Here is a 26,240-nt window from a genome sequence, read left to right on the forward strand (position 1 = left end):
CACTGGGTGTTGCTGTACCCCCACCTCGCCACCACCACCTCACCTTCAGCTGGGCCCCCGGGAGCACCGCTACCGCCCTGCGAAGAGAGGAGGCGGGGAGCATCAACGCAGCGGCCGTCCCCGTGGAGGAAGGAGAGAGCCGGAACAAACGGGGCTGGCGAGGGTCTGGGGGAGAGAGGCGCTCGCCGTAAGGGGGGAGGCCCGCGTTACAGGAGCAGAGTCCTAACCTAATAAGGTTAACAGAGTATCTCTTCTTTTAGAGAAAAAGCTCTCGAAGACAAAGTGTCACTCCACTGGAAAAGCGAAAATAATACTATTTCCGAAATTAATGGTACAAAAGTATTCAATTATGGTAAGAACATGATCGCATGGACCATCATTACTGTGCTACTTGAATGTATCAACTAACATTAACGACCTTAGCTTTTTGCAACTTCTGTGAACTTTTTTCCCAACTTCATAACCTTGAAGGAGTGCTATTGGGGCACACAGGTTTTAATTTTCAGTCAGTAACAGGAATATGCTTTTGAAGTCAGCTTCCTGATGGATGTTGCTTTTAATGCTCTGTCTCATGTTGTAGAGTGGTTTTGGAACACACGAGCTGGATTCTTTTCATATGAATTCTAGTTACAGATGGACTAGACTAGGGCTAGTCCAGAGTGTTTAGGGAGTAGGGGGTTGCCAACCCAAAATGGAAAGGTGCCTAGTGTGGATGTTAGATCCTTATAACTGCCTCACTTTGACTTTCTTGCTACTGATCGTCTCTACTTGTTAGTATGAATGTAGCCACTACAAAGATTTTTCCTAAATTATAGATTCAGTGAAAGCATGTTCCAAGCTAGGAGTTTAACAAGTAGCCTGTCCTGTCAGGCTTACAATCCTCATAGATAAATTAGCCATAACTGTTTTTAGGATTAAGTGGGATGACTATTTAACTGTGTCTATCATTCTTAAGGGTTTTTTTTACTTGTCTGTTCATTGTATCTTTCTTGGTTCTGGGTTTAATATTTCTCTTATTAAAAAAAAAAAGGCCTGCGTTAGTAGTGTCACAATTGATTACACTTTATGTTTGAATTATCCTACAGATGATCTGGTGCCCATTTATTGGATTTTTAAGTCAGCAATACTGAGTAACATGACAGCTTGGTTTTGACTTGCAATATAATGGATTTACTTGCTTTATTTTAATTTTTTTTTTTAAGATCGTGTCTTTCACTCAAGTGACAACACTCAGGAGTTATATGAAGGTGTAGCTGTTCCAATTATACAGTCAGCTGTGCAAGGTTACAATGGTAAGTTTTAAAACTGTGTTTAAATCATGTTTGTAATGTATTGCATAAGTGATTAGTAAAATTTAACCATCTTTCTAGGCACAATTTTTGCTTATGGACAGACTGCTTCAGGGAAGACATACACAATGATGGGAAATGAAGATTCTGCAGGCATTATCCCTAAGGCAATTCAACATGTTTTCAAAGTTATTTGTGAGGTGAGCAATTCCATTAAATTGAGGTGACTGAAAGGGATAGTGATATTTGTGATTGTTACATAAAAGTTAATTTTATTATCAAGGAACTTATGAATGAAACGGACTTATATTGGACTGTATGTTGCAGTTGCTTTGCTGGCCTTGCAAAGATGAGTGTTTTAGAGATGGTACTCTACTAGTTGGAATCAAGTCAGAACAAAACTGAGGGGGGTTGTTAAATGTGCAAATATACTAAACTTTGTTTACAAGTATAAAAAGATGCTCACTCATTAATGTGGTAGATAAGGTAATGTGAAGCTCTGTTTATTCTGCTATTTTAAAACTTTACAAAATTAACATTATTAAAGACTTTTTTAGTGGGAAGAATATGGCACTGAATTTACTTATTTCAGGCTTTTAAAAGAATCACAAGCTAATTGCTCAATGCTAATAGGAAACAAGCAGAAGGCATAAGTTAAAACAGTGATTTCCAAACCATCATCTGCAGAGCACTTGTTTCTGCCTTGAGGATTTCGGGTAATTGTTATCAGTTGTGTGAAATGGTTACTGCTCCTTTGAGGAGGTGCAGAGTACCTTAGAGGGCCTATAAAAGTAACTAAAAGCAAGAAATGGTGCTGTAGTCTTTGAGTCTGCTGTGTAGTGTTTCCTCACCCCAATATTCTCTACCAGGGAGGCAGGGGAAGAAGCAGCCGCAGCAAAGTAAATCTAAGCAAGCAGAGAGAGAAAACTAGGCATACGGAGAGGAAAGAGCCTAAACGGGAGGAAATTAAATATGGAAAGGGCATTTAAGTGGGAAAACTCTCATGCTTTGGTAGGGCAGTTAACACTTTTAGTAGGTTGTAAAAGTAAGATACGCCATTAATGCAGCTGGAAGGAGGTGGGATAGAAGAAAAATTATTCTATATTGGTAGGTGCTAATGTGCAAGGAGGATGGGGGGAAAGAAATCTGTTGAACGATATCCAAACATACTTTTGAGTTAAGGTTAACACCTTGCATTAAAAGGTGTTCATGGGTTAGTCTTGTCATTTTTTCTTTTTTTTTTTTTTTTCCTTTGAATATTAGATTCCAGAGAGAGAATTCTTGCTAAGGGTTTCTTACATGGAAATCTACAATGAAACCATTACAGATTTGCTTTGTGATATCAGGAAAAAGAAGCCTCTGGGAATTCGTGAGGATGTTAATGTAAGTGGATGTTATGTATTGTACCTTCTTGGAGTAAAATAAGAAGTTTTTTCTTAAAAAAAACAAACAAACAAAAAAACCCAAAACTTTCAGAGGCATCTAGTTGAAAACTTTTCTGTGTCAAATTGGGTAATTGTTCTATTCAGAATTAGCCGAAGGACACTTGATGTAGTAGAATAACAACAGTGAAGTTGGGCTTGCTGTTGCTGGTTTATCTTTATAAATGTTGTAAAAGTAGACTTAATCCCTTAAGTTATCCAGGATAGTATATTTTATTTAACTTTGACAGTAAATACTTGGGAACTGTCTCGCTAATAAAACTTCTACAAACATGATAATAAGCCTCTAGCTCAAGGTGTTAGAAGTCTTCAACAGATACACAGTTACCTTAATAGCACCTTCATATAATCTACAAAGTAGATACTTTTTTTCTATTGTAACCATAGAATAACCATCAGACTACAACTACTGAGTAAGATGATCAATAGGGAAAAATAGATCTGTATTAATGCTATCTTCAGTTTCTTTATATTAAACTTTGTATAGCAAATAATAAAAATTGGTGGTTTGGGTTTTGTGGTTGCTTTTTTTTTTTTTATTCCCTCCCCCCCCCGCCTTCCTTTTGATACCCTAAATGATCAATGCTTTTGGAAGTTGAGAAGAAGGGAGACTTATCAGTTGTATGATTATGGCCTTAAAATGTTTACTGAGAAATATACTCCTATGTTCCCTCAGAAAATGTCTGGAAGGATTTCCCTTACCAGTTTTATTTTTAGGAAACTTTCTAGATCACTGTTGTTTGATTCTTGTGCCTATAGGTTAGTTCTGATAAAGGTCTAAACTTTGTCCATTTCTTGTGTTCAGAGTGAAAAGACATTCAACTGATATTGCTTACTTTTAAGAAGGAAGCAAACTGGAATAAATACTGTAATAATTGCTGGTAATGTTAGTATAGTGTATTGAAGTGAGTTTTGGGGTTAAGTAAAACTCGCTACTGATTTTGTTTTTAAGAGGAATACGTATGTAGAAGATCTGATTGAAGAGGTGGTGGTTGCCCCAGAACAAGTTATGGAGTGGATCAGAAAAGGAGAAAGTAAGTTGTTTAGTCAATGTCAGCTGATATCCTAGAAAAGCATTGATGAATGGGGTATATCTAGAATCATGGGATATCTCTTTGAGACTATATTCAGAAATCAGTGTTTTTCAGATAGCTTAAAAATTCTGCTTTTTTTCTGTTTATCAGAATATAAGTAGAAGTATTTTAATATTACTTTTTGACAGAAAATCGCCACTATGGAGAAACAAAAATGAATGAACACAGCAGCCGTTCTCACACTATCTTCAGAATGGTAAAAACTGTTTCACTATTAGGAGGGTTTTTATTAATTTCAAAGTGACAAAATCTCCATTGCTCCCTCTTCTTCTAGATCATTGAAAGTCGAGAACGAAGTGACCCTGCAAATGCAAACTGTGATGGAGCGGTGATGGTATCCCACTTGGTAAGCTGTACTCCAAGAAGTTATTAAATAGGCATTTAATTAGAGAATTTATTGTTACCACTTGTTTGAGAGAATGTTACTTTATAATGACATTAAAAGCATGCTTTGTTGTTAACTTCTAACAGGCATTTCTTAAGCAGAGATCATGTTTCTGATCATCTGTATGGAGGGAGTGTTATCTAGAGCATGTCTTCCCAAGGGAATTCTGACATGGAACTAGTTCCTAGACAATTCATGATGGATTGGGGACTGTTAGGTCCTTCCCAGGAGCCTAAAGGGCTATTGCCAGAGTGCTCTTGCATTTTGTTAAACCACAGGTTCCCCTAAAATTGTTCCTGACCACTGATGAGCCCATTGAAATAACTTGTGACATGGGTAACCTTAAGGCTTCTCAAGAACAACAAGATTTTTACCCTTCTGAAACAGAAACCAATTAAAGTGAGGGCTGCTTGCTCAGGCAAATTGTTATGGTATGCTATAAAGGTCTAGTTGACTTCGAACCACGTTCAGAGTGAAGCTTTCCATCTGGCATTTAATTTCTTCTTTTCCTTATCCCCACATAGACAGGCAAGGAGAGACATACAGCTGATTCAGGACAGGGTGCTAAATAATCTCGTCTAGTCTCTCTTTGCCATGAAAGATTGGACCAGATGAGCTGTGATTCTATGAAGCTTCATATGACTTTGTATCTGTAGTTAACACTTCTGTATTGACAAACTGCACGGGTAGGGATAGGAGGAATTGCACTGCATGTTTAAAACATTGTTCAGGGTGGTATTAATAGAGTTCATGCAAACTTATTCCATGTCCTTATGTACCTTGAAAGTATTGGTTGGTACGTGTGTAGTAGCTGTGGATAACTTCCAATAATGACAGACCTATTGCTTTTTTCTAAGTGTGAATTTAGTTTATGAAATTCTTACCAGAGATTTAGAATTAAGAGGATCTAAAACTAAATTGCCTCAGAACTAACCTGTGAAATATTTAATGAATTTGCAGAACTTGGTAGATCTGGCAGGCAGTGAAAGAGCTAGTCAAACAGGATCTGAAGGTGAGTGTTAAATGAGGCTCTCCTGATGACTGCTTCTCTTTATTAACCCTTATGAGAGTCTAGGATAGGAAATTATTTGATCTATGTGCTATCGTGTTACTTACTGTTTATAAATAATCCATTTTCCGCTTGGTAGGGCGGGATGCACTCAGGAAAATACTTTATAGCATATAAAGTATTTTATATGCTATAAAAGTGCAAACAATTAGATAGTAATACGACTCTTCTAGAACAGCAGGTTCAGCAATAGTCATGCACTAAACTAATAGAATGGGGATGAATCAGTAAAGATTTGCCTGTAGTAAAGAAATCATGAGAAGCTTGTAAGGACTCACGTGTATAGGTGAAGACTGAATAGATGGCTCATGCTTTAGCTAAGAGGAAGCTTAATTGTTAACAGTGACAGCATGAAGCTACACAAAAATGCCTTCAACTTAAAGTGTTCTGAGAGGAACACAAGTTAATGTTCTCTTACAAGGAATAACTAACCCAAAATTTGTATCTAAGGGTCACTTGTTATACTTACACATGTAAATATAGGCATTTGCAGAATCTAAACAGGAAATAAAATTAAAGTTCTTATGGCCCCAGCTACTTACTACATGAAGATTATTGATGTCTATTTGTGATGGATTACTATCTTATTTTGATTCATTTTGGCTATTATAAAGGATTTGATACTGGCTGCTGATGGGTCATAGTGCATTGTGGCACTTGAGATTTAACTCTTGCATAATCCCTCTGAGTATAACATAGCACAAATGCTTGACAGGTTGAAATTTTATCTTTATATGGTTTTAAATTAAAAAAAAAATAAATTACTGTGTGATACCCAGGTGTCCGACTGAAAGAAGGCTGCAATATAAACCGAAGCTTGTTCATTCTGGGCCAAGTTATCAAAAAACTTTGTGATGACCCTTCTGGGTAAGCACTTGTGTTTGTATACCTGTTTTAACATAAATCACTTATAAGCTAAGAAATTAAAATCCTTTATATCTAATCCTGTTTTACGTAGGTAACTATTTCAAATAACCTATTATCTTTAGAAAAGATTTACTGTGTTTATTAAAAAAATGAATTTTTTCTTTTTCTTCCCTCTCTTTCATCAGCTTCATAAATTACAGAGACAGCAAGCTGACTCGAATTCTGCAGAACTCCCTTGGAGGAAATGCTAAGACGGTTATTATTTGTACGATTACTCCTGTTTCTTTTGATGAAACACTCAGTACTCTTCAGGTAAAACTTCTCACCTGTTTTCAAGCATTATTCTGACTCAAAGCTTCATTGTAGACAGGTTGGAGGGGTGGAAAATGTAATCTGCTGGATCTGTTGTCGCTTGAATCTTCTAAAGCTCCTCTATGGACTGGGAACTTGAAATATTTGTTTTGTACACAGCGTCTTTTCCCAGCTGTTAACTTGTACTTGGTTGTCCAACTAGAGCTTTCTGGCAGTTGGAACAAAGCTCTTTCACCTTGCAGGCAGGAGATAACCTCTTTTTTTCTAATTTGCCTTTTCCAAACAGAGTCTTTGCTAACACAAGATGTTAGACAGGTCCCACAAGAAAGGAGGGTAATTGAACTATACATGAACTGTATTCTTTAGGTAGCATTGCGTTCCTTTTTGGTGATTTTTTTTTTTTTAGCTTTGTATTAAATAAAGATTAACATTGAAGCAAAAATATACCAAGTTAGGCTTCACTTTTTAGGTATTAATATCAAGAAAAAAAAATCTACCTTTTCAAAGCTTAGAATACATGAAAAATAAGCAAATGTAAACATCTGTGTCCTTTATTATGTGTTGCTCTTTATCTAATAAACTATCGCATTAATTCCACTGGGAAATATGAGACAGAATAAGTCTTTTGATATATTTGTTCTCTAACTATTGCCCATGAGACAATATTCTTCCAGTTTGCCAATACAGCCAAAAGAATGAAGAATAGTCCAAAAGTCAATGAAGTACTTGATGATGATGCCCTCCTGAAGAGATATCGCAAAGAAATTCTGGATTTGAAAAAGCAGCTGGAGGAAGTATGTAATAAACTTACTCACATTAATTTATCCTTGGTACTGAGAGTTATTTGGAAACATTGTTTTAAACCCAAACCAGTTAAATTGGGCAGGGTAGGTAAGCTCTTTAAGGTTTTATCTGTCACTTCTATTGAAAGAATAGAAATTGAAAAGGTGATGTTAAGTTCACAACAACTGATGATAATTAACATATCTTGGTGAAAGCTAACACTGAGATCAACTGAATAGCTTGCTTTCTGTAGGTTAACCTATTCAAGAAATAGAAATTTTTCATGCCATATAGCACACTTCAGTATTGCCGTAGATCAAAAGGAATAATTAATTGCAATATAAGAAGTTACTGAATGTCAGTTAAAAGTTGCAACTACGTAAGATCACTGGCAGAAGATAGATTTAGAAAATGAATAATAGTAGCTTCCCACCAAACAGTGCAGTATCTCATGTGTTCATCTTAATCTAAAAATATACAGAGCTGAGTAGCAATCTTGTAAGTCTTGTTAGAGCATAGATCATAAAAGATAAAGCACAGGAAAATCACAATTCTGAGCATACTGTTTTGGTGAATTAAAGCATCAAAATATGCTTTTTTTTAAATAAAAAAATCATAGCAAAAGTTTAAGGAAAAACAACTAACCTCTTATGTTTAAAGAGAATTAATTTGCAGTATAAACTTGCACCTAGAAGTGTTTGTTATCTTCTGAGATAGCAGGTAGTGAGGAAAGTAAGTATAGAAGAGTTTGGAAAATCCCATGTGAACTTCAAATTACTCTAAAGTATTGTAAGCTTACAATATAGTTGTCAAAAAAACCTAGCAACTGTAATGCAGTTGCTTTAAAACAGACTAAATTTTCAGTACTTCAGATTATAAGAAACCACGTGCTTTCTGTTATTTGGCAATTGAATCATAGTTCTCAAAGAGCTTCAGGCTTCTGGCACCATGAGAAGGTCAGTTTAAGCTATGTTACACTTGAAATATTTCTTTTGTCCCTGGAAAAATCTGAGGCTGTATTATTCTGGAGAGTTTTGACCCCCTTAAATATTAAGTCTACAGGTAAATTGTAGACTAAATCTAAAATAGGGGGATGGGAGTAGTCTTTTTTCAGTGGCGCCCAGTGATAGGACGAGGGGTAATGGGCATAAACTTGAACATAGGAAGTTCCATCTTAACATGAGAAGGAACTTCTTTACTTTGAGGGTAGTGGAGCACTGGCACAGGCTGCCCAGAGAGGTGGTGGAGTCTCCCACTCTGGAGACATTCAAAACCCGCCTGGACGCTGTCCTGTGTAACGTGCTGTAGGTGACCCTGTTCTGGCAGGGGGGTTGGACTAGATGATCTCCAGAGGTCCCTTCCAACCCTAACAATTCTGTGAATTCTGTGAATCATCAGTTTCATTGTTAAAGGTTAAAGAGAGCCCTTCCAGACAATATATGTGTTTTTAAATATTAGTAATTGTGTATCTTCTGTAGGAATTGTTTGTGCTCTTAACAAGACAGTTTGATTAATATTCTTCTTACGACAGGTGTCTTCAAAGACTCAAATTCATGCAATGGAAAAAGACCAATTGGCCCAGCTGTTGGAAGAAAAAAATTCTCTTCAAAAAGTACAGGAAGACAGGATACGAAACTTAACTCAGATGCTGGTGACTTCTGCCTCCTTTTCCTCAAAACAGAATGCTAAAGTAAGAACCTGTTCTAGATCTTGTTTAACTCTGAAATATTTTGCAAAAGATAATATTAAATACATAGTTATATTGACAATGAAGAATAAGTTTGATAGACAACTTTCACATACTTTTTCTTATTTTTAAAGGAATAACTTATTAGAAAGTAACTTCTGAATGAGTATCAATTCAATGTTGACTTGCAGTGAACAGACTGCAGAGACTTTTGCTTTCCAATTGTTATGCCATAGTTTAATTTTGAAGAAACTGCAGAACCCTGTCTAGTTAGCTGTTGGTACTGTTGTAGAAGTAGCCTAATGCAAAATCTACTTTCTACTTAGTGCTTTGATTGTATCAGTTTTTCTGTAAATGTTCTTTTAAAGGCCAAGAGAAGAAGAAGAGTTACTTGGGCTCCTGGTAAAATAAACCAGGCAAATGTGAGCTATTTTGAAGACTTTGAAAAGACAAGGCTGACTGAAACAAAAAAAATGAAAATGTCTCTGTCAGCACTACCAGATGTGGAGGATTGTAAGTATCTTCATAAAAAATTAAGGAAACTCTACGGAGGAGCTTTGAAATGAGAAATAATCCCTTTTTAATAAATCTAAGTTCAAAGCAAATTAATTTGCTAACAATATAAAAGCTACATTTAGTTACCGCTGTATTACTCAAATCATGTTCCGTGAATCCAGTTTTGAAAGAGTTACTTATAGCCCATAAGGAAACTACATTTGTCTGCCAGCAAAGAATGCTGCCTGAAAGGGAAGAGGTTTTAGCACAATAATACTGGTAGTTGTGCTGGAAACAAGGTTCATTTTATTTCAAGAACTGGGAACATGAGTCTTACTATCCCAGGTGAAACAATGTATAGCAATTTCCTGTTGGATAACTTTGGAAGCATTACTTAGTTTCCCAAGGGGAACAAGTTGACCATCTGAGAGCACAAATTAAGGGGGGGGGGGGCGGGGAACAGGGGCAAAAAAACTCAAAATCCCTAAACTCAAATGTTGCTGTACTCAATTTCCAAGAAAATTATACTTCACCTCCCTCCCCCCTTCTGTATATTGAGCTTTTAATTTGTTACACCCAAAGATAACAGCTGTGAGGTAAAAGGCAGGATCTACAAATACTTCTGCTCCGCAGCCTACACTAACCTCACTTTTTTTTGTAAAAGTAGCCAAAGTTATTCTTTAACACAGACTATCCATCCAAACAATCTTCTCCCCCCCTCAAAAAAAGAGCGGGAAAGGGGATGGGGGGTGTATGAAATTTCAAAGTTCTCAACAAGAATAGAGAAGTCATTATTCAATGATCAGATTGAGATACAGAGAAATTCAAGGACTTAATAGAGGCGCAAGAAAGTTGAACTGAAGATGAGAATAATTGGACAGTATTGTTGCTGAATTGAATCTTCTTACAACCTTATTACCTATCCTTCTGTCAAGCTTTTTCGCTTGTATGTGGATTGTCGGGGGGAGCGTGTCTGTATTTAGGGGTGGTGGTGTTTTGTTGTTTTTTTTTTCTTGAGATACTGTTGAGTGGTTCTTTTCTTGACACTTAAACGCTTTTCCCAGTCTGTAATTAAGTATATATTCTGGATTTGGTTTAGTATTCATTAACTTATGATAAGGTGATCAGCATATGTGTAGGGACTGGACTTCAGTGCTTTTCTTTCATAAGGGAAAACCGTGAGATTTGGAAGTCCTATTCAGCCTGCTACATCTTTGCCATTGAATGATTGTTTCCAATATAATGAAATTCTTTGATAAGAAAATAATTCTTGATGTCCAGTTTAAAATCTGCTACACTGTACCTTTTAAATACATCTTTTCAGCTGTGTTAGAGAACTCTGAACACGACAACCAATGTCTGATGGCTTCTGATCAAATTTCGGATGTAGAATGGACTTCTGGACCTAACATGAATTGGGTAACATCATAATCTATTTTGGTTGTCTAATACAGTGCGTGTACATTACATGCTTCTTAGTAAGATCAGCCTTACTCTTCTGTAGAATAACAATATTCTTCTGTGTGTCTGAAGCATTATTATAACTGGTTAGAAAATAAGTCTCTTGGTCATCTCTGAAGTTATGGGTTGGTTCTATAATTTTACAGTTTTGTGGCGAATGATCCACTAAGCTTTGGTCTTTAAACAGGACTAGCCATGAGAAGATCAGCAACAAGGAATATAATACTGAGCTTGCTTGATCTTGTAGATTGGTTAACTGAGAGTGATTCTTTTTCTAGACTCAGAAAGACTTTGAAGAATCTGTGCAACTCTGTGAAGCATTAGCATTAGAAAAGGTAAGTTGATTCTGTATTTTCTAGAAATAAGGCTGATGTTCCAACAACAACGTCTATAGTTTCTGTTGCTGCTTCTTCAGGATATTGCTGTAAATGAGATCAACGTCCTGCAAGCTAACTTTAATAACCTAGTATTGGAAAATGAGCAGTTGAAAGTAGAAATAAATGAAATGAAGGAAAAACTGAAGGAAAAAGTAGAAATGGATGAATTTGAAGCACTGGAAAAACAAACACAAAAAGATCATGAGGTAAGGAGCATTGAATAAATACAGAGAGATAAGAATTCTTTATGTGTGAAAGTTCTCTAGAGTTTATTCAGTGTACATATACTTGGATGTTGCATCACAAACAGGTGGTGTTACAAGCGATGTTCAGCAAAAGAATGAATGAATGTGGTTTTTAAACTGGATTTATTCAGAGTGTAAAAAGCACACTTAAATTTTTGGAACTTGCATACTGAGATCTGGTTAAACATATATTTGTTGTGTGTACATACGTATCCAAATATTATTTTCACATATGCACGATCTGATCTGAATTTCACTCCAGATTTCTGCCAGAGACAGTTGTTTTGCTGTGTAAATATTTTAACTTCAAAACAGTTCTAAAATGTATGTTTGCTAAACTGTATTTCACATATTTCTTGTCCAAAACATCTTGGTTTACAATCCAAGATAGCTCTGGCTTTTCTTAACCCATTGAACTATGTGAGCATTAACTTTTAACATATTATTGAAGTAGGAACATCTGTGGAAAACTCGCGTTGTATTTTGTGCCAGAAAGTCAGAAAAGGTAAACCTACCTACTGGATAACTTATGATACAGGAAATGCTGACTTTCAGTTCTCTTCACCTCCTTGTGCTGTTAATGGAGATCTAGCTTGTTTGTTCAAACATCTTGTGGTCTGATGCTGTAACCTAAAATATGCATTACTTGTATTAGATTCTAGCTGCCCAAGGGCTAAACCATGAAATAAGTCACAGAGCAAAAAAGACCAGCTAAACAACATCAAAAAAACCCAAACAAACAAAACCCTAAAACCAACAACTTGAGGTATTGAGACATGGATGGATTATCCCATTTCTTTCTTGATACCTTCTCTGCAGATTACTTGTTATTAGACTAGCACGTAGTCTAATATCCTCTGACTGTGAAACTAAGGTTGAAGCTGAAATTACGTTCTTTTGCATTCTTGTTTCAGGTTACAGTTTAACAAGATCATCTCTCATTTCCATTGTGTTCCCTGAAAAGATTTATGGATCTTTAAACAAAATAGATCCATAATAGATTATGATTGAGCTTGTATTTAAGATTCTTTTTAGAACACCCTTTATATGCTAGACTAACTGTGCGATGTTCCTTATCAGCCAGCATTTAACAAATCCTCAGTTACAGTTTTCTCCTAAAAAGCTTTTGTGTATCTAGTAACAGATGCAATGTTTAAAGTAGATTCTGTTACAAGAATTGCTTTATGAATGATTCATGTTTTCAGATGTGTATCTGAAGACAGTCCATAAAATGTAAGCATTTGTTGATACCTATGTAGCAGATTAATTACAGCAATACTGAAAGGTCACATACTTCACTGAATACAAGAATTGAAATCCATCCATTTAAATCACCACAGATGTATACAGGTAAACTCTGTCATTCTGAGTAATGACATTAAGTGATTTCTGACCAGTAGTCTTGTACCATATCTTCTACAACCATCCTCTGATTTTAAGATTACAGATTGGGTTTTCTTCTTGCTATGCTCCTAACTATATAGAAATATTCATAGGAGAGTGCTTGTTTTAAAGCTTTTCACTAATATTAAAGTTACAGATTGGATTTTCTCCTTACTGTACTGTGACTGTACAGAAGTACTTGTCGATGAGTACCTATTATAAAGCTTTTCTAACAAAGACCAAAAGAAAAGGGTTCTTCAACTTTAGAAGTGCTTTTCTATCTAGTCTTCTACTTATGCCTCCTTTCAGAGGATGCCACTGACTGTGTTCATGGCTTGCTTTACCTCAATTTTGGCACCTTCTCATTCTTGTTAGTGAATTGTTTAAATCACAAATATCTGCACTGTGTCTTAAAAAGCTACTTAAAATGACTAGAATTTGAAGTGTCATATCTGTAGAATTTCTGGATTAATTGCTTTGATCACATTGCTCTTGTTTCTCAAGCTGTTGCAGGTTAAATTGTACACAAATCCTTTCTAATTACTGGGAAGCTAAAACAGAAAACACAACACAAGATAGACCTTACTTATTTTCACGGTGTCAGCAACTAAAACTACTGGTGTGGGTGCTTTCTAACATCGGCTGCAATTTTGCTTCAATTTGCTCCACAGGTGCAACTAATGCATGAAATTACCAACTTAAAGAATCTAGTTTCAAATGCTGAAGTGTACAATGAGGAACTTGAGGTGAGCCCATCCATGAATTTACACGCAATAAGACTTGTATGACATGTGCTTGGTTTATTTATCTTCAAATACTGTATCCGCAGAGGACAACCTAGACATCATTGGGCTCTGGTTAGTCTTACCAGCTATAAGGAGAATATGTCTAAAACCTATGAATGCGTACTATGTACAAAACAGGTTTTTGTTAAATTCTTACCTGAAAAACCAAACTGGGTACTAGAATCTTTTTTTTTTTCCCACTTTTAGGCAGAAATAAACTCCAAATTGGAACAGCTGAAAGAGAAAGAGAACAAAATAAAGATATTGCAGAATCGTGTGGAAGAATTACAGAAAGCAGGAGCAGAAAAAAGGGACTCATATTTTTCAGTGGTAAATTTGATTTTTCTGCTGGGTTGAGAGATGGTTTTGGTTTTGTTTGGAGGTGGGTTAAATTTAAGTATAACCTTGGTATGATTGAAATCTGCTTCCCTACTGATGTTAGGAAAAACTTTTTTATAAAGCTTACAATGCTAATTACTAGATTATCATACAGCAGTACTCTGGTGAAGTAATGCTATGGGAAATGCTGTTCTTTATCCTGTCTCTCAAACCAACCTGCTACTCTTCCTTTTAGAGTCAACTTACCAAGTTTTCTGAGCCTATATTTTCATTTTAACCACACTGTAGCGAACATATTTGCTTTATTATGGCAATATATTTTCTTGATTTCTTTGAGTATTTATCTGTCTTTTTCAGGGAGATTCTGATAAGCTAATTGAGGAAATTCAGCAGCTGAATAAATCCCTCTTAGATAGTGAAACCGTAGCCTTGGATGCCAAAAAAGAATCTGCTTTTCTCAGAACTGAAAATTTGGAGCTGAAGGAGAAGATGGCAAGTACTTGATAAACTGCACTTATAGCTGTACAAAATGACGTTAAGGGCCTTTCTGCTCCCAGACTAGTGAAGAAGGGAATCGATAAAGACTAGTAGACTATTTGGAGAAAGCTAATGACTCCTGCTCCAAGTAATGTTTTTATTATGGAATTCATGGAGAATGGGTCTCCAGGAGAAAGATAAAAAGAAAATAGAGGCTTCTTCCACAGGAATGGGTGGTTAGTTTTACGTTTACCAGTAGAGAGAGAGCAAATGAAAAGCCTTTGGGGCTACTAGGATAAAGAACTTCAAACCTAATTTTACCAGAGAAAAAAGAGAATAAAAGATGTCAACTCAGAAGTGGGATGGAGCTTACTCCCTCAAAGCTATAAGTAAATACAAAATAGTAGAAGCATTTATGGCCCTGACCTCTAAGGTAAGGTATGTTTGGTTATAGGACTCTGACAGGAATGCAGTTGTTAAATTGTGGCTTATTCTGCCATATTTATCAAGGCTGAAGTTGTTCAGAGTGACAACAGAAAATGTGACAGATGCAATATTTAAATGTTAAGTAACTAGACTTTTATTTTGTGTATGAATTGCATGTTGTTTTGTTTTCCTGAAGAATGAACTCTTAAATACTTACAAGCAAATGCAAAAGGATGTTCAACTCTATCAAAGCCAAATAGAAGCAGGAAAAGCCAGTTACAAAAAAATGCAAGCTGAGTTGCAGAAAGAGTTGCAGTCTGTATTTCAAGAAAACACAAGGCTAACTTCGCTGTTGGAGGGTAAAGCTCCAAAAGGTACTGTTTCAAGTAGTTTTTTTCCCCTCATGCTCTCCTTCCTCTTACCCATTATGGTGAGGGAATAGGGAAGACTGTCTCTTGTTTTCTCAAACACTTAGAGCTTCTGTCAATATGAAATATTAGAGTATCTGGTACTGCTGGCACACAGTAACTGCGTTAGCGCTTTCTTGACCTATTTGGAAAACTGCGACTTACAAGAATGTTTTGTGTTTCACACAAAGACAGTCAAGTTCATGAAGGCTGTCGGATGTCAACTGGATGTCAACCTAACAAGTGATGACCAAGTTCAGATCAGTAGTTTCATCTTTTAATTGTTGGCCATTGTAAAATATACTCTTTTAGAATTATACTAAGATGACATTGAGAACACATTATAAATCTTCTGTTTAATTTAAACATGCTTTTCTTCTCTCACGCTCTCCTATTAATCTAAACTTGTTAATTCTCTAGATTTGCTCTCTCTTGTGGAGCTGGAAAAAAAAGCAGCTGACTTAAAAGGAGAACTAGAAAAAGCATTGAAAGAGAATGCACTTCTACATAAAAAAGTAAATGAGCTATCGGAACTTCAGTCTTTACCAAATACTGTTGAGATACAGCAGAAAGAGGTAAACGAAAACAATCTAACACTTTTTCCTTGTTTTTATATTGTACTTGACTGGTAACATATTAATGGATGCTTTTTGGATATGAACACTTAAAGCCAAATGTTGTCTTGAATCAAATAACCTGAGATTTTACATTAATGTTTCTCAGGTATTTAACACTTACACATAGGAATAAATTTAAGATCACATGTTTGGTCACAAAGCCTACTATAATTAATCACAGATTTCTAGTCCAGCGTTTGCCTGCCCGTTTGCTGTGATCACCATTCGTAACTGTGTGTGTATGTAAAATGGTGTTTGATCCTGGTTTACTGTTTTAAAACTGAATTTTTGTCTAATTGGGCAAAGAGAAAATTTCAAGACCTCTTAACAGAAATGCTGCTTGAGAGATTTAACTTGCAAATTCTGGAAAACTTGAAAGGAAACTTTTCTGGTTCCTGGCAGGTCAGGTCCTTTACTCTACTAAAGACTAAGTTGGCTATAAATGTGTCTTTAAAGGGTTTGTTTGCAAACACTTTCTAGGTTTCTTTATCCTTAAATACCTGCTACTAAGTATATGTAGTGAAAATTTATCCAGGGCAAGTAAACTCACAAACTCATTAATGCTTAGCAAAAAATTCCAAACCCTTTCAGTGGTCTACTTCCATTAATAAACAAAACCTCATTAGATGTTAACAGCTTTATAAACACTGTATCATGAAGGAAGTACTGATACATCTAAATATTCAGTTTAGGAGTTATAGCTAGAATTATCAGTCTAGTCCTAGTTCAAACATAGGAAAAAGGAAATATGTAAAGAACACCGAGAATTAGAGGAGAGTTTTCCAGGTTTTGGAAAGGACTTGTCTGTCTTGCCTCTCTTTGAAGGGTTGTTTACTAGACAGCCCCCTCCCAACAAAGCAAAACCAAATGTACTGTGCTGTGTGTTTGCCTGTACTTTATTTCCTATATCTGCATGAACATGTTTTTATGATGCAGCTGTGACAAATACTGGTTTAGAAAATACTATTAATATTGCTTTTCTGTTGGCAGATTCTTGAAAAAAGTGAGGAGCTAAACTTATTAAAATCGGAAAGAGAAAAGCTGCTTTCTGCAGTAGCTGATAATGAAGTCAGACTTAAACATATGACTGAAGAAATTGGAAAATCAAAAGACGATCTAGCAGATGCACAACTTAAATATGTCAAGTCTGATCAGGAATATGTAGCACTTAAACAGCTCCATGAAGAACTAGAGCAAAAATATGTAGCTATGTCAGAAAACTATGAACACATGAAGCTCCAAATAGATATGCTGTCTAAAGAAGCACAGGAGTCTAAAACAACTTTGGATGAAGTGAAATTAGAGGTCAGTGTCGGCTTGCTCCTTTGTACAGATAAGATACGAGGAATACATTCATAATATCCCAAAAAAAGAAAAACAAACCAAACTTTTTTTTGGAAAAGTAACCTTAGAGTTATTTAACACTATCATTGAAATTCCTCTAGCATAAGTGGATATTACTTATTCTATACCGAGTGTATAAGGTTGCGGGATTATGCATCTCAACAGTCTCTTTCTTCATAGGCAAAGAAACCTATACGTTACTTTAGGTTGCATATTCTCTTTCTGTACTTGACCTTTTAATTCTTTTTTTTCCCATTCTTAAGTTACATCTTTATTACACAATTATTTTTTTTTATGTGCTGCTATGACTTACTCTATCTAAAGTCATAGAAAGGAAGTTTCCTCATTGGGAACTAGAGTCTGTTTAGAACAGATCTTTCAAACCGAAGAGAATCACTGCATAAACTGGCATATTTTTTAAGGCTTTTGGCACTGATATGGCTGTCGTTCCAGCTGTGGCTTTGATAACTCCTAATTTAACTCCTAAGCTACCCTACAGCTTCATGAGTGGTGTTATGTTTTAGTAAGACTTTTGCTGCTTAGGAGAAATCATAGGGAAGTTGCATAAACAAATGCTTATTTAATGTGGGCAAGAACATAAGCAGTGACTTAAAGTGAAATGATGAACTTTCTATTCTCTTGTTGAAAGCAAGCATCTCTCACCCTTTCTAAGCTAATATAAGATTCTGTGAAAACATGTACACGTTACTCAGTTTTGCATTCCAATAAAAGCATCTGGTCTTTTCCTTTACAAACTGAAGCTCTCTAGCAAAATGAAAGAACTGGAAGAAAAGACAGCAGAACACAAACAGCTTCTTGAGGAAAGAGATGATTTTATTCAGACTCAACAGAAGTTAAATGAAATGGAGCAATTAAAAGAGCATGAAAAGATTATGGAGTTGAGACTGGAGGCCAAGGATTCAGAGATCCAGGCGGTTCTTCAGCAGCTTACTGAATGTCAGGAAGAAATAAAAACGCTAACTCAGGAAAGAGATTACCTGAAGCAAAAAGAGAAGTCTCTGCAAGCTGAGACAGACCAACTCAAAGAGGATATAAAGGACACTGTTTCAATGGTAGGAATTCTGCCTTTATTGAAATGGACCATACATGTTAAGGGGAAGGGTGTAAGAACACTTATAAACTATATTAAAATATATAGGGGAGTGGGGGTTTGTTTGTTTTTTTTTAATCATGGAGTGCTTACTGATGTTGCAAAATGCTTGAATTTTCTTTTGTGGATTTTCTTCCTTTTATTCTAAAGAACATTTTGGCACATGAAGAACTGAGAAATACACAGAGTTCTCTCAAGAAATCCCAGGACACGGTCAAGAAGTTGGAAAAAAATATTTCTGAAAAAGAATCTGAGATTCTGAGTGTTGAAGAGGCACTAGGGAAAACCATTAAAGAACTCGAAATACGGGTAATGCGTTATGTAATTCAAATAAAAATGCTTTTAATGTGTCTTCCAACAGTGTGAAAACAAGCCTACTTAGTCTGCTTATAGTCTTTTCTGCTTGCGCTTAGAAAACTTCTCGGTCTTTGGTAGAAAGCGGGCAAGAAAGTAGTACTGCCTGATCCAAGCCTTTACCAGTATTTCTGTAGAGCTGCAATGTGCACTCTAGTAAACCTTTGCTTAACTAGCATGCTCTGTGGTCGTCAAGTTGAGTGGTGGCATTAGGTGGCAAATGGAAGAAGAGATAAGGGTTACCTAGAGGGAGGAATGAGGCCAATGGTTTATAACACTTAGTTCCCATGGGAAGTGTAGTACCTGGTTGTAAATGGCAGCTCAGTTTCCAACATAGAGCAGAAGGCTGATCCACTGGGTTTTGTGCCTGTTGATGAAAAAAGTGACAAAGAAGGGTGCTGAGAATATTGTATGTTGCACAGTTGCTTCAGAGGTACAGTTTCTCTAGAGGGAGAATCTGTAGTATGTGGGACTGGATTTTTCTTGAAACATATCAGCTGTCAGACCCAGTAAGTCATTGGTTGTCAATTCAACATCTGTATGTTTTGGAACAGATATGTAAAAATAATCCAACAGGTGTTTCTTATTTGGCTTCTTCCCCTCAGACTTTTTCTAGGTAAAAACCTAGCCAATATTGCAAAGAGACTGTTTAAAGTTTAGCATTGAAAACAAAACAGGTGACAAAGGCAAAAGACTCTGTTCTGGAGGTTTCTCTAGTTTGGTTACAGTGGTTTGATGTTAAAAATACTGTAGCAGGGTGAATCAACCAACTTTTGCATTTTAATTTTGGTTTTGAATTGATAGAAATACTGTCTTTGCACTTTTTTTTTATAGATGTCACAAATGACAGAAGAAATCAAAATCATCACATCAGAGAGAGCCCAGCTTGCTGAAGCAAAGTCAGAAAATAACTCTAGAGAAAGTGATCAGCTTCAGGCACTAAAGGAACAAATCTTCTTCCTTACACAAGAGAATAGTTCATTGCAGGACAAGCTGAACAGTTTACATTTGAAAAAAGAAGAGTATGGGGAAGGAACTTTGGTAATTATGCTAAGGCCATAATGGAAAGCATGCTTATTTAAATTTGAGTGAAAACAATTTGCAAAACAAACTGGAGAAAAGGGTCGTGGTACTTGACCGCAGACCGTTAAACACCAGGATTACTATTGTTTACAACAATACGGGTTGGAATATATTTCAAGTATATGGGCACCTAGTAGGATGAGACACGTTTTTCCTGTAAATAGAACTTTAACTTGATACAGGATGGTGATGTTCCGAGTTGGTCTGCACAGAGACATGGTTCTATAATTAAGTTGTTGAAGATAAAAAGTGCTCATCTAGAAAGGGTGGTTCTGCTTTTTCAAAGCATAGATAGAACTGACTTTTTTTCCTGGCAGTGTATAAGGGACATGGCAGCCAATATTTTCCATAGTGGGACATGCTGATTGCATGTGTTGTATGTATACTTACAAAGTGTGTATATGTATACACTTTGAAAAAAGTAAGTATGTTCATATACTTTAATATTCATTGGGAGAGTGGAAAATTTTCAAGGAAATAATTGCCCAGACACTATTATTACCTATTGTTGAGACTACAAATATGGATAAAGTCTCTGTAGTTTGGTTGGGGTGGGGGAGGGGTCTGTTGTTGGTTTTTTTTGTTTGGGGTTTGGGTTTTTTTTACCTCCTCAGGTTTAAACCGAGGCTGTGAAGTTCTATTCCTGGTAACTTGTTCTGAAGTCCTCACTTCAAATTTTACTTTTGCATGTCTTTTATTTCAAGAAACTTTAATTGCATATTGAGTTTGGTCAAATCTTATTTAAAAAAAATACAAATTGCTCTAAAACTTCTTGCTTCTGTTTGTTTTACATATTCAACCTGTCAAAGACCAGATATGTTTCTCTTAAAGCTACTTCCCCAAACGTGTTGACTTCTATCTCTGTATAAAATAGATACCACAGATTCAAGAAAAATCTATTGAGCAAGAATTACTTCTTCTGAGAGAAGAGCTGAGCCAGGCACAAAGGAAAATGCGTGAAATGGAGGAAGTGAAGGCCAATGAATGTCAAAGAGAATCTGAAAATATTGGGAGAACAGATTTTATTCCAGAATTGCATGACTGTCAGGAAGTGAGCAGTCTGACAAAAACAGGAGATGATAATCTTAAAATGCAACTGGAGCACATCCAAAGTGAGAGAGACCAGCTAAAAGAAACTATACAAGAGACAATTAGCATGGTAAGAAAAATAGTCCTATTCGGTTAGGATAACAGCTTCAGTAAACTTGTCTTAACTTTTGGAAGTGTCGTTTGGGTCTTAATGTACTTTTAATTGTGTTGTGTCCAAAGAATTCACAGATGCAGGAAGAGTTGAGATGTGCTCATACTTCTCTCAGACAACATCAGGAAACTATTGTGGAGCTGAAAGGAAGTATTTCAGAGAAAGAAAATCAACTCGTGAAAGTGCAAGAGGCATTGAAGGAAACAACTGATGAACTGCAGCAGAAGGTCAGATGCAGTTTTGTTAAGTAAACTAAATATTCTACCAGGATTTGGCAACCCATGTCCTCTGCAGACTTCAGTTTGTAAGGGTTCAGTAAATGTAATAATGAAACTTAATTAAAAGTTTTTCCCATCTTTTTTTTTTTCCTATACTGCTTCTTGAAAGAATTCCTTAGAAACAGAGGCAGTGAAGAGATAATCAAATGCAATTTGACCTGCAAGCTACAACCCTTACTTAGAACTAAACATGCCTTAGTGCTGAATGATGGAATATTGCTTAGAGTCAATACTGCTCTTTGATCTTAATGAACTTTCTAAGTCTTAAAACTTAAAATTCTCATTTGATATCTTTTACCTATGTAACTCTGAAGATACTTGATCAATGAAAAGGCAGTTTAGCTCATTCTTCAACTTACTGCGCTATTATAAATTTCTTACCTGCTTATTATTTTCATATCTAAAGCTATTGTGGCTTTTAGAAGACATTAATGCTTGTTAGAATCAAGCCTGTTTGCTGTGGATTCAGCAATGCAGTCACTTTTATGGAATTATAATAGCCTGTATGTTTTGAAATACTCTTGTCTACCAATGAGACAGAAGCACTGAAATTTGATTGGTTTTTAAGCAAAATTGTTACATATTTCTTTGCTTACTATAGCAATAAACTAATGGAGGTGTCTTCTGTAAAATAATACAGTTTAAGTACTATATCTTCTTAAATCAGAACCTGATTACCAGGACAACAAAACTTAATAAATTGGAATGTTACTGGATTTTTTCCAAACTATCAAATTACTTCTACCTATGTTAGAGATAATTAGAAATACTAATACTGGTTCTTATTTGTTCTTTCAGCTGAATGAAGTAACTGAAAACCTGACTCGTGTCTCTTCTGAATATGGCAAGCTACTGGCAGAAAAAGAACAAATTGAAAGAACGATGAATGAGCATATCTGTCAGCAGCTTGAGAAAATCACTTTACTTACTCAGGAGAAAGACAAGCTACAGCAGATGGTAGAGACTTGTAAAGCAGAAAGAGATCAGTTAGAGGCTGACTGTCAGGAAAGCAAGGAGAGAGTATGTATAAAATCTCTTTAATTGTTTTAAAGGCAAGTTGTACCACTCTGAATTATGTTGGTCACAAAGCCTTATGCTATTCAGTATCTCCTCCTATCCCTTCACTTGTTTATAGGAGCAGTAAACTAAAAATTTATTTTACTAATGCAATCTGGAATTTGGGATCTGTCTGTAGTATTTTTTTTTCTTCCCTCTATGCTTTTCCTGCCCTTCTGGTCACTGTCCCGCTCTGGGTTTAGACACAGTTGCCTGCCACCTGCTGGACAAACGCTCCACAAGTTCCTGTTACATCTTTCCTCTATAGTGTCTTTGTATTTAGCACTGAACAGGACAAGTAATCCAGCTTTACTGATATCTAAGGGCTAGATACTCCTACCACTCGGCTCATTCGGGATTGAGCTAAACGCAGAAAAGAAGCTGAGTAGCCATCCTATTTCTCCTTGCTCTGATGTCTTATTTCCTGTCAGATGAGTGACTTCAATATTCCAAGTATTTGCATTAAAAGTGTGCTTATGTTGACACGTTATTTCAGACAAATTTGTTCTGATAGTAGGTAACAAAAATCAAGTTGATAATTTTTAAAGTTAAAGGGAAGTCTGGTAATTATTTTTATGAGAAAAGCTCTTCAAATTATTGTAAGAAAAAGTTTTCATATGAATTTTGGCAAACCTCAGGTACAACCACTGATCTCTTAAGTATGTATAGACTAGCTAATTTAAAAACTAAAATCGGCAAACTAGGATTATCAAATCTTTAATTTTAGATTTGCATCTTGCTACTAAACAATTAAACAAATTGTTCATGTAACTGGTGACAGTTGCCACAAGAATATATTTCATGTTGGGGTGTTCTGGTTGTGTTTTTTCAATAATGATTTACATAATCTGTTCCCCCCACAACATTTTTCCCTTTCCTCTTTACTTCTAACTTCTGTCCATCCCCCTCCTCTTTTGCTGCCCTGCTCCCCCTCCCCCCCGACTACTTCTAAAGACTGTCTTCCTTTGGAGTTCTTAAACTTGGCATAGGGGAAATTGCAACAGGCTTTTTTTAAAGTTAAATGATTATTCTGATAGTTCTTTCCTAGACACACCAATGCTTTGACTTACCATTCTTAACTTCTGATAAGGAAAACTTAGTCATACTGAGTGAACATCCATGTCATACCTTGTTTTGCAGTCTTTAAAAGTTCTGACAGAAATGGAAAATCTACAGGAAGAACTAAAACATCAGAAAGAGCAAGCTGATATCCAGAAGAACATGCTAGCAAATGGAGAAGAGAAATTGCAAAACACTGAAGAAAAGCTAAATAAAGAAATAAACAAACTGAAAGAAAAGGTAGGTACAGTAATGAGAAACTTAAGAAATAATTTGGAGGATGTCCCCTCAATGACTCATTAGAATGACATATATTTACTCATGATAACTTTTCTTTTATTGGTCCAACAGATGGTGTCATGGTACAATTTAGCAGCAGAAGAGGAGTTTTTGCTAATAGGTCTGTGTTGATTGTATGCTTTCAAAAATATTTTTTAATAGGTAGTCAAGTTGAATGAGGACTTAGATTTGGTAACTAATGAAAAGCACCATCTGCTGGGAGAACTGAAAAAAAAGGCTGAGAGTGAAAGCAGTAATCTTCCACAGCTGCAGAAACAGTGTGATTTGTTAGCACAGGAGAGAGATCAGCTCCAGGAGATGCTGAAAGGTATTCGAGAAGAGAACAACAAACTGGAGATTAACCTACAGGAGAGCATTGATAAGGTACTTTTATCTTGGGTAATATAGGTAACTATTTTTTATATATGTGTCTATAATATTACATGTATTAATATATGTATAATAACTAAACACTTGGTAGAAGAAGACAGCTAATTCTTGAAGCTGTCTTGAAAAATATCTTACGAGTATCAGTGTTATATACCCAGACTGAAGAATATTGGCATGCTTTCACTTTTGTCTTGTGGAATGGTATTTAAAGATGTATGTAAATTTTTTCAAAAATGTTATCTGAGGCTGCTTTATTTATGAATAAATGAGGAACCAGCAAACACATGGGTTTCATTACCAAAACATCTAGCAGGCATTTTTTTAATGAATTTGATGAAATAGTATGTTTTGTAGTTGACCTGCAAAGTTTTGAAATTAGAGCTGACAAATTCTGACACCTCTGTTTCTCTTCTGGATGAGGCGTATCTTCACAACAGTGAAGACAAGTGAATTGGGTAGTATCCATTGAGCAGCAGTCCTTGTTCATATATTGAGTAATCTCTTAAACCTGTGAAGTAATGATTTCTAGATAGTACTTGATGTGAACCCTACTCAAATAACATCTCTGCTTTGTGTTACTCATCAGTGTAAACAAGGATTGTAGAAAATATGTCCAAGCACATTTTTAGCATACTTTGTCTAATTTTTTCATTACTAAGGATTTATTAATATGCTAGCTGGCAGGCTTTGCTTAGTGAAACGAGAAACTTTCAAAGACAAAATTTGAAATTTCTTGTACTCAAACTAATGCGGCGGGGTTTTGTACCAAGTATTTTGACTCCTATGAAGTACTTAATGGCCTGGTGTTTGAGAGGTAGATTCACATGCTATCTGGGAACTTAATTTTTTATTTGTGGCTCTATTTTTAATCCAGATTCTGGAAACTGAAAAGGAATTGAAGTGGCAACAGGAACTCCTCAGCAATGAGAAGATCAAAGCTGAAGAAAGGGAAGAACATTTGTTAAAGGTACAGAGGCGGTCAGAAATTTTGGAGGACAGCCTAACAAACAAGGTGAGGAGTCTTGCTTTTAGTAGCTGTTCTACAAATCTGTTTTCTGGTGTTTTAACATTAATGTGCGAAATTTCTGCTCAAGACAAATCCTATTTAATGCGCAGCAATTCATTTGCAAAGGTGCTAAACAAGAATGAACATGGGCAAAGGATTTTGTACAAGTTCCTCAGCCTCATAACCAGCTGGGTTGGTCACTCCAGTAGAATGAACACCGATTTATCCAATGTGTGCGGGCTTAATATAATAGTCATAATTGTACATGTACTTACTCAGACTTTAAAAGACACTGTGTAGACAGTGTGAACCTATGTGGATTTGGAATCCTTGGTGTTCTGCAGACTTTCAAACTACCTGTTATTTGGAATGTCTTGCACTTAGCTCTTGCCAACTCAGTCTTTTTGCAGTTTTTGCTTCTTCACTTTTCACCTGTCACTCTTCTGTTGTCTGTGGATCAGAGTGTAATTAAGGATTGCTTCAGATTAGCAATTGTGTTACTGTTTCGTTCATTAAAGCAGATAAAGACAATTCCATTGCCCGTCTGTCATGCTAATCTTATATTTCTTTTCATTTTCTTGTGATGTGGACATATGTTGACTGCCTCTTTGTTTGTTTCCTCTTGCTTTACTGAAGACTAAAGCTGACTAAAGTAGCATTCTCTGGGTGTAATGCCATTCATCTTCCTTTAAATTTGTCTTTCTGAGTGATTAGAACACCAAAACTATTTTTAAACTTCTCTTGCTGTAAGTGTAAATTTTAGAGTTATTAGAAATTGTATTTGACACAACTGATTTGAGTACTTCATAGGGGAGTACACAGACCAGGACCAAATCATAATTCTTGTTTTTTCTTCACTGTTTATTATAGATTCAACAGTTAACTGAGACACTAAATAGTGTATCATGTGAAAAAGACCAGTTATTGGCTGAACGAACTAGTCACTCTTCCCAACTTAAAGAACAAATCTCATTGATTAATCAAGAAAAAGATGAGCTACAAAAACTTCTGCAGGATGTCAGGTCTGAGCGGGACCAGCTCAAGACAGAATTGCAAAAAAATTCCAAGATGGTTGGTGTTGCAAGTTGCATACTTAAGTTATTCATCACTTCTCTTCTTGAATGGTACTTAAATATATA

General features: G+C 35.9%; 1 protein-coding gene across 1 annotated transcript in view; it reads left to right on the plus strand.

Moving 5' to 3' along the window:
• The window catches only part of CENPE (centromere protein E, 312kDa), a 37,178-nt gene that overhangs the window by 838 nt on the left and 10,100 nt on the right, over positions 1-26,240 (plus strand). The window contains exons 3-33 of the mRNA XM_009885528.1: positions 244-352; positions 1,203-1,292; positions 1,371-1,489; positions 2,553-2,672; positions 3,684-3,765; positions 3,954-4,021; positions 4,100-4,171; positions 5,171-5,222; positions 6,059-6,146; positions 6,332-6,458; positions 7,133-7,252; positions 8,773-8,931; positions 9,297-9,441; positions 10,748-10,842; positions 11,163-11,219; positions 11,300-11,467; positions 13,882-14,004; positions 14,371-14,505; positions 15,113-15,290; positions 15,744-15,898; positions 16,931-17,245; positions 18,046-18,357; positions 18,546-18,704; positions 19,584-19,790; positions 20,707-20,991; positions 21,102-21,260; positions 22,110-22,331; positions 23,508-23,666; positions 23,868-24,089; positions 24,970-25,107; positions 25,972-26,172. Coding sequence (XP_009883830.1) covers positions 244-352; positions 1,203-1,292; positions 1,371-1,489; positions 2,553-2,672; positions 3,684-3,765; positions 3,954-4,021; positions 4,100-4,171; positions 5,171-5,222; positions 6,059-6,146; positions 6,332-6,458; positions 7,133-7,252; positions 8,773-8,931; positions 9,297-9,441; positions 10,748-10,842; positions 11,163-11,219; positions 11,300-11,467; positions 13,882-14,004; positions 14,371-14,505; positions 15,113-15,290; positions 15,744-15,898; positions 16,931-17,245; positions 18,046-18,357; positions 18,546-18,704; positions 19,584-19,790; positions 20,707-20,991; positions 21,102-21,260; positions 22,110-22,331; positions 23,508-23,666; positions 23,868-24,089; positions 24,970-25,107; positions 25,972-26,172 — 4,641 coding nt within the window. The remainder of the gene's footprint in view (positions 1-243; positions 353-1,202; positions 1,293-1,370; positions 1,490-2,552; positions 2,673-3,683; positions 3,766-3,953; positions 4,022-4,099; positions 4,172-5,170; positions 5,223-6,058; positions 6,147-6,331; positions 6,459-7,132; positions 7,253-8,772; positions 8,932-9,296; positions 9,442-10,747; positions 10,843-11,162; positions 11,220-11,299; positions 11,468-13,881; positions 14,005-14,370; positions 14,506-15,112; positions 15,291-15,743; positions 15,899-16,930; positions 17,246-18,045; positions 18,358-18,545; positions 18,705-19,583; positions 19,791-20,706; positions 20,992-21,101; positions 21,261-22,109; positions 22,332-23,507; positions 23,667-23,867; positions 24,090-24,969; positions 25,108-25,971; positions 26,173-26,240) is intronic.

The sequence above is a fragment of the Charadrius vociferus genome, unplaced genomic scaffold (genome assembly GCF_000708025.1).
Source record: "Charadrius vociferus isolate BGI_N301 unplaced genomic scaffold, ASM70802v2 scaffold55, whole genome shotgun sequence".
In the NCBI taxonomy this organism is placed as follows: domain Eukaryota; kingdom Metazoa; phylum Chordata; class Aves; order Charadriiformes; family Charadriidae; genus Charadrius; species Charadrius vociferus.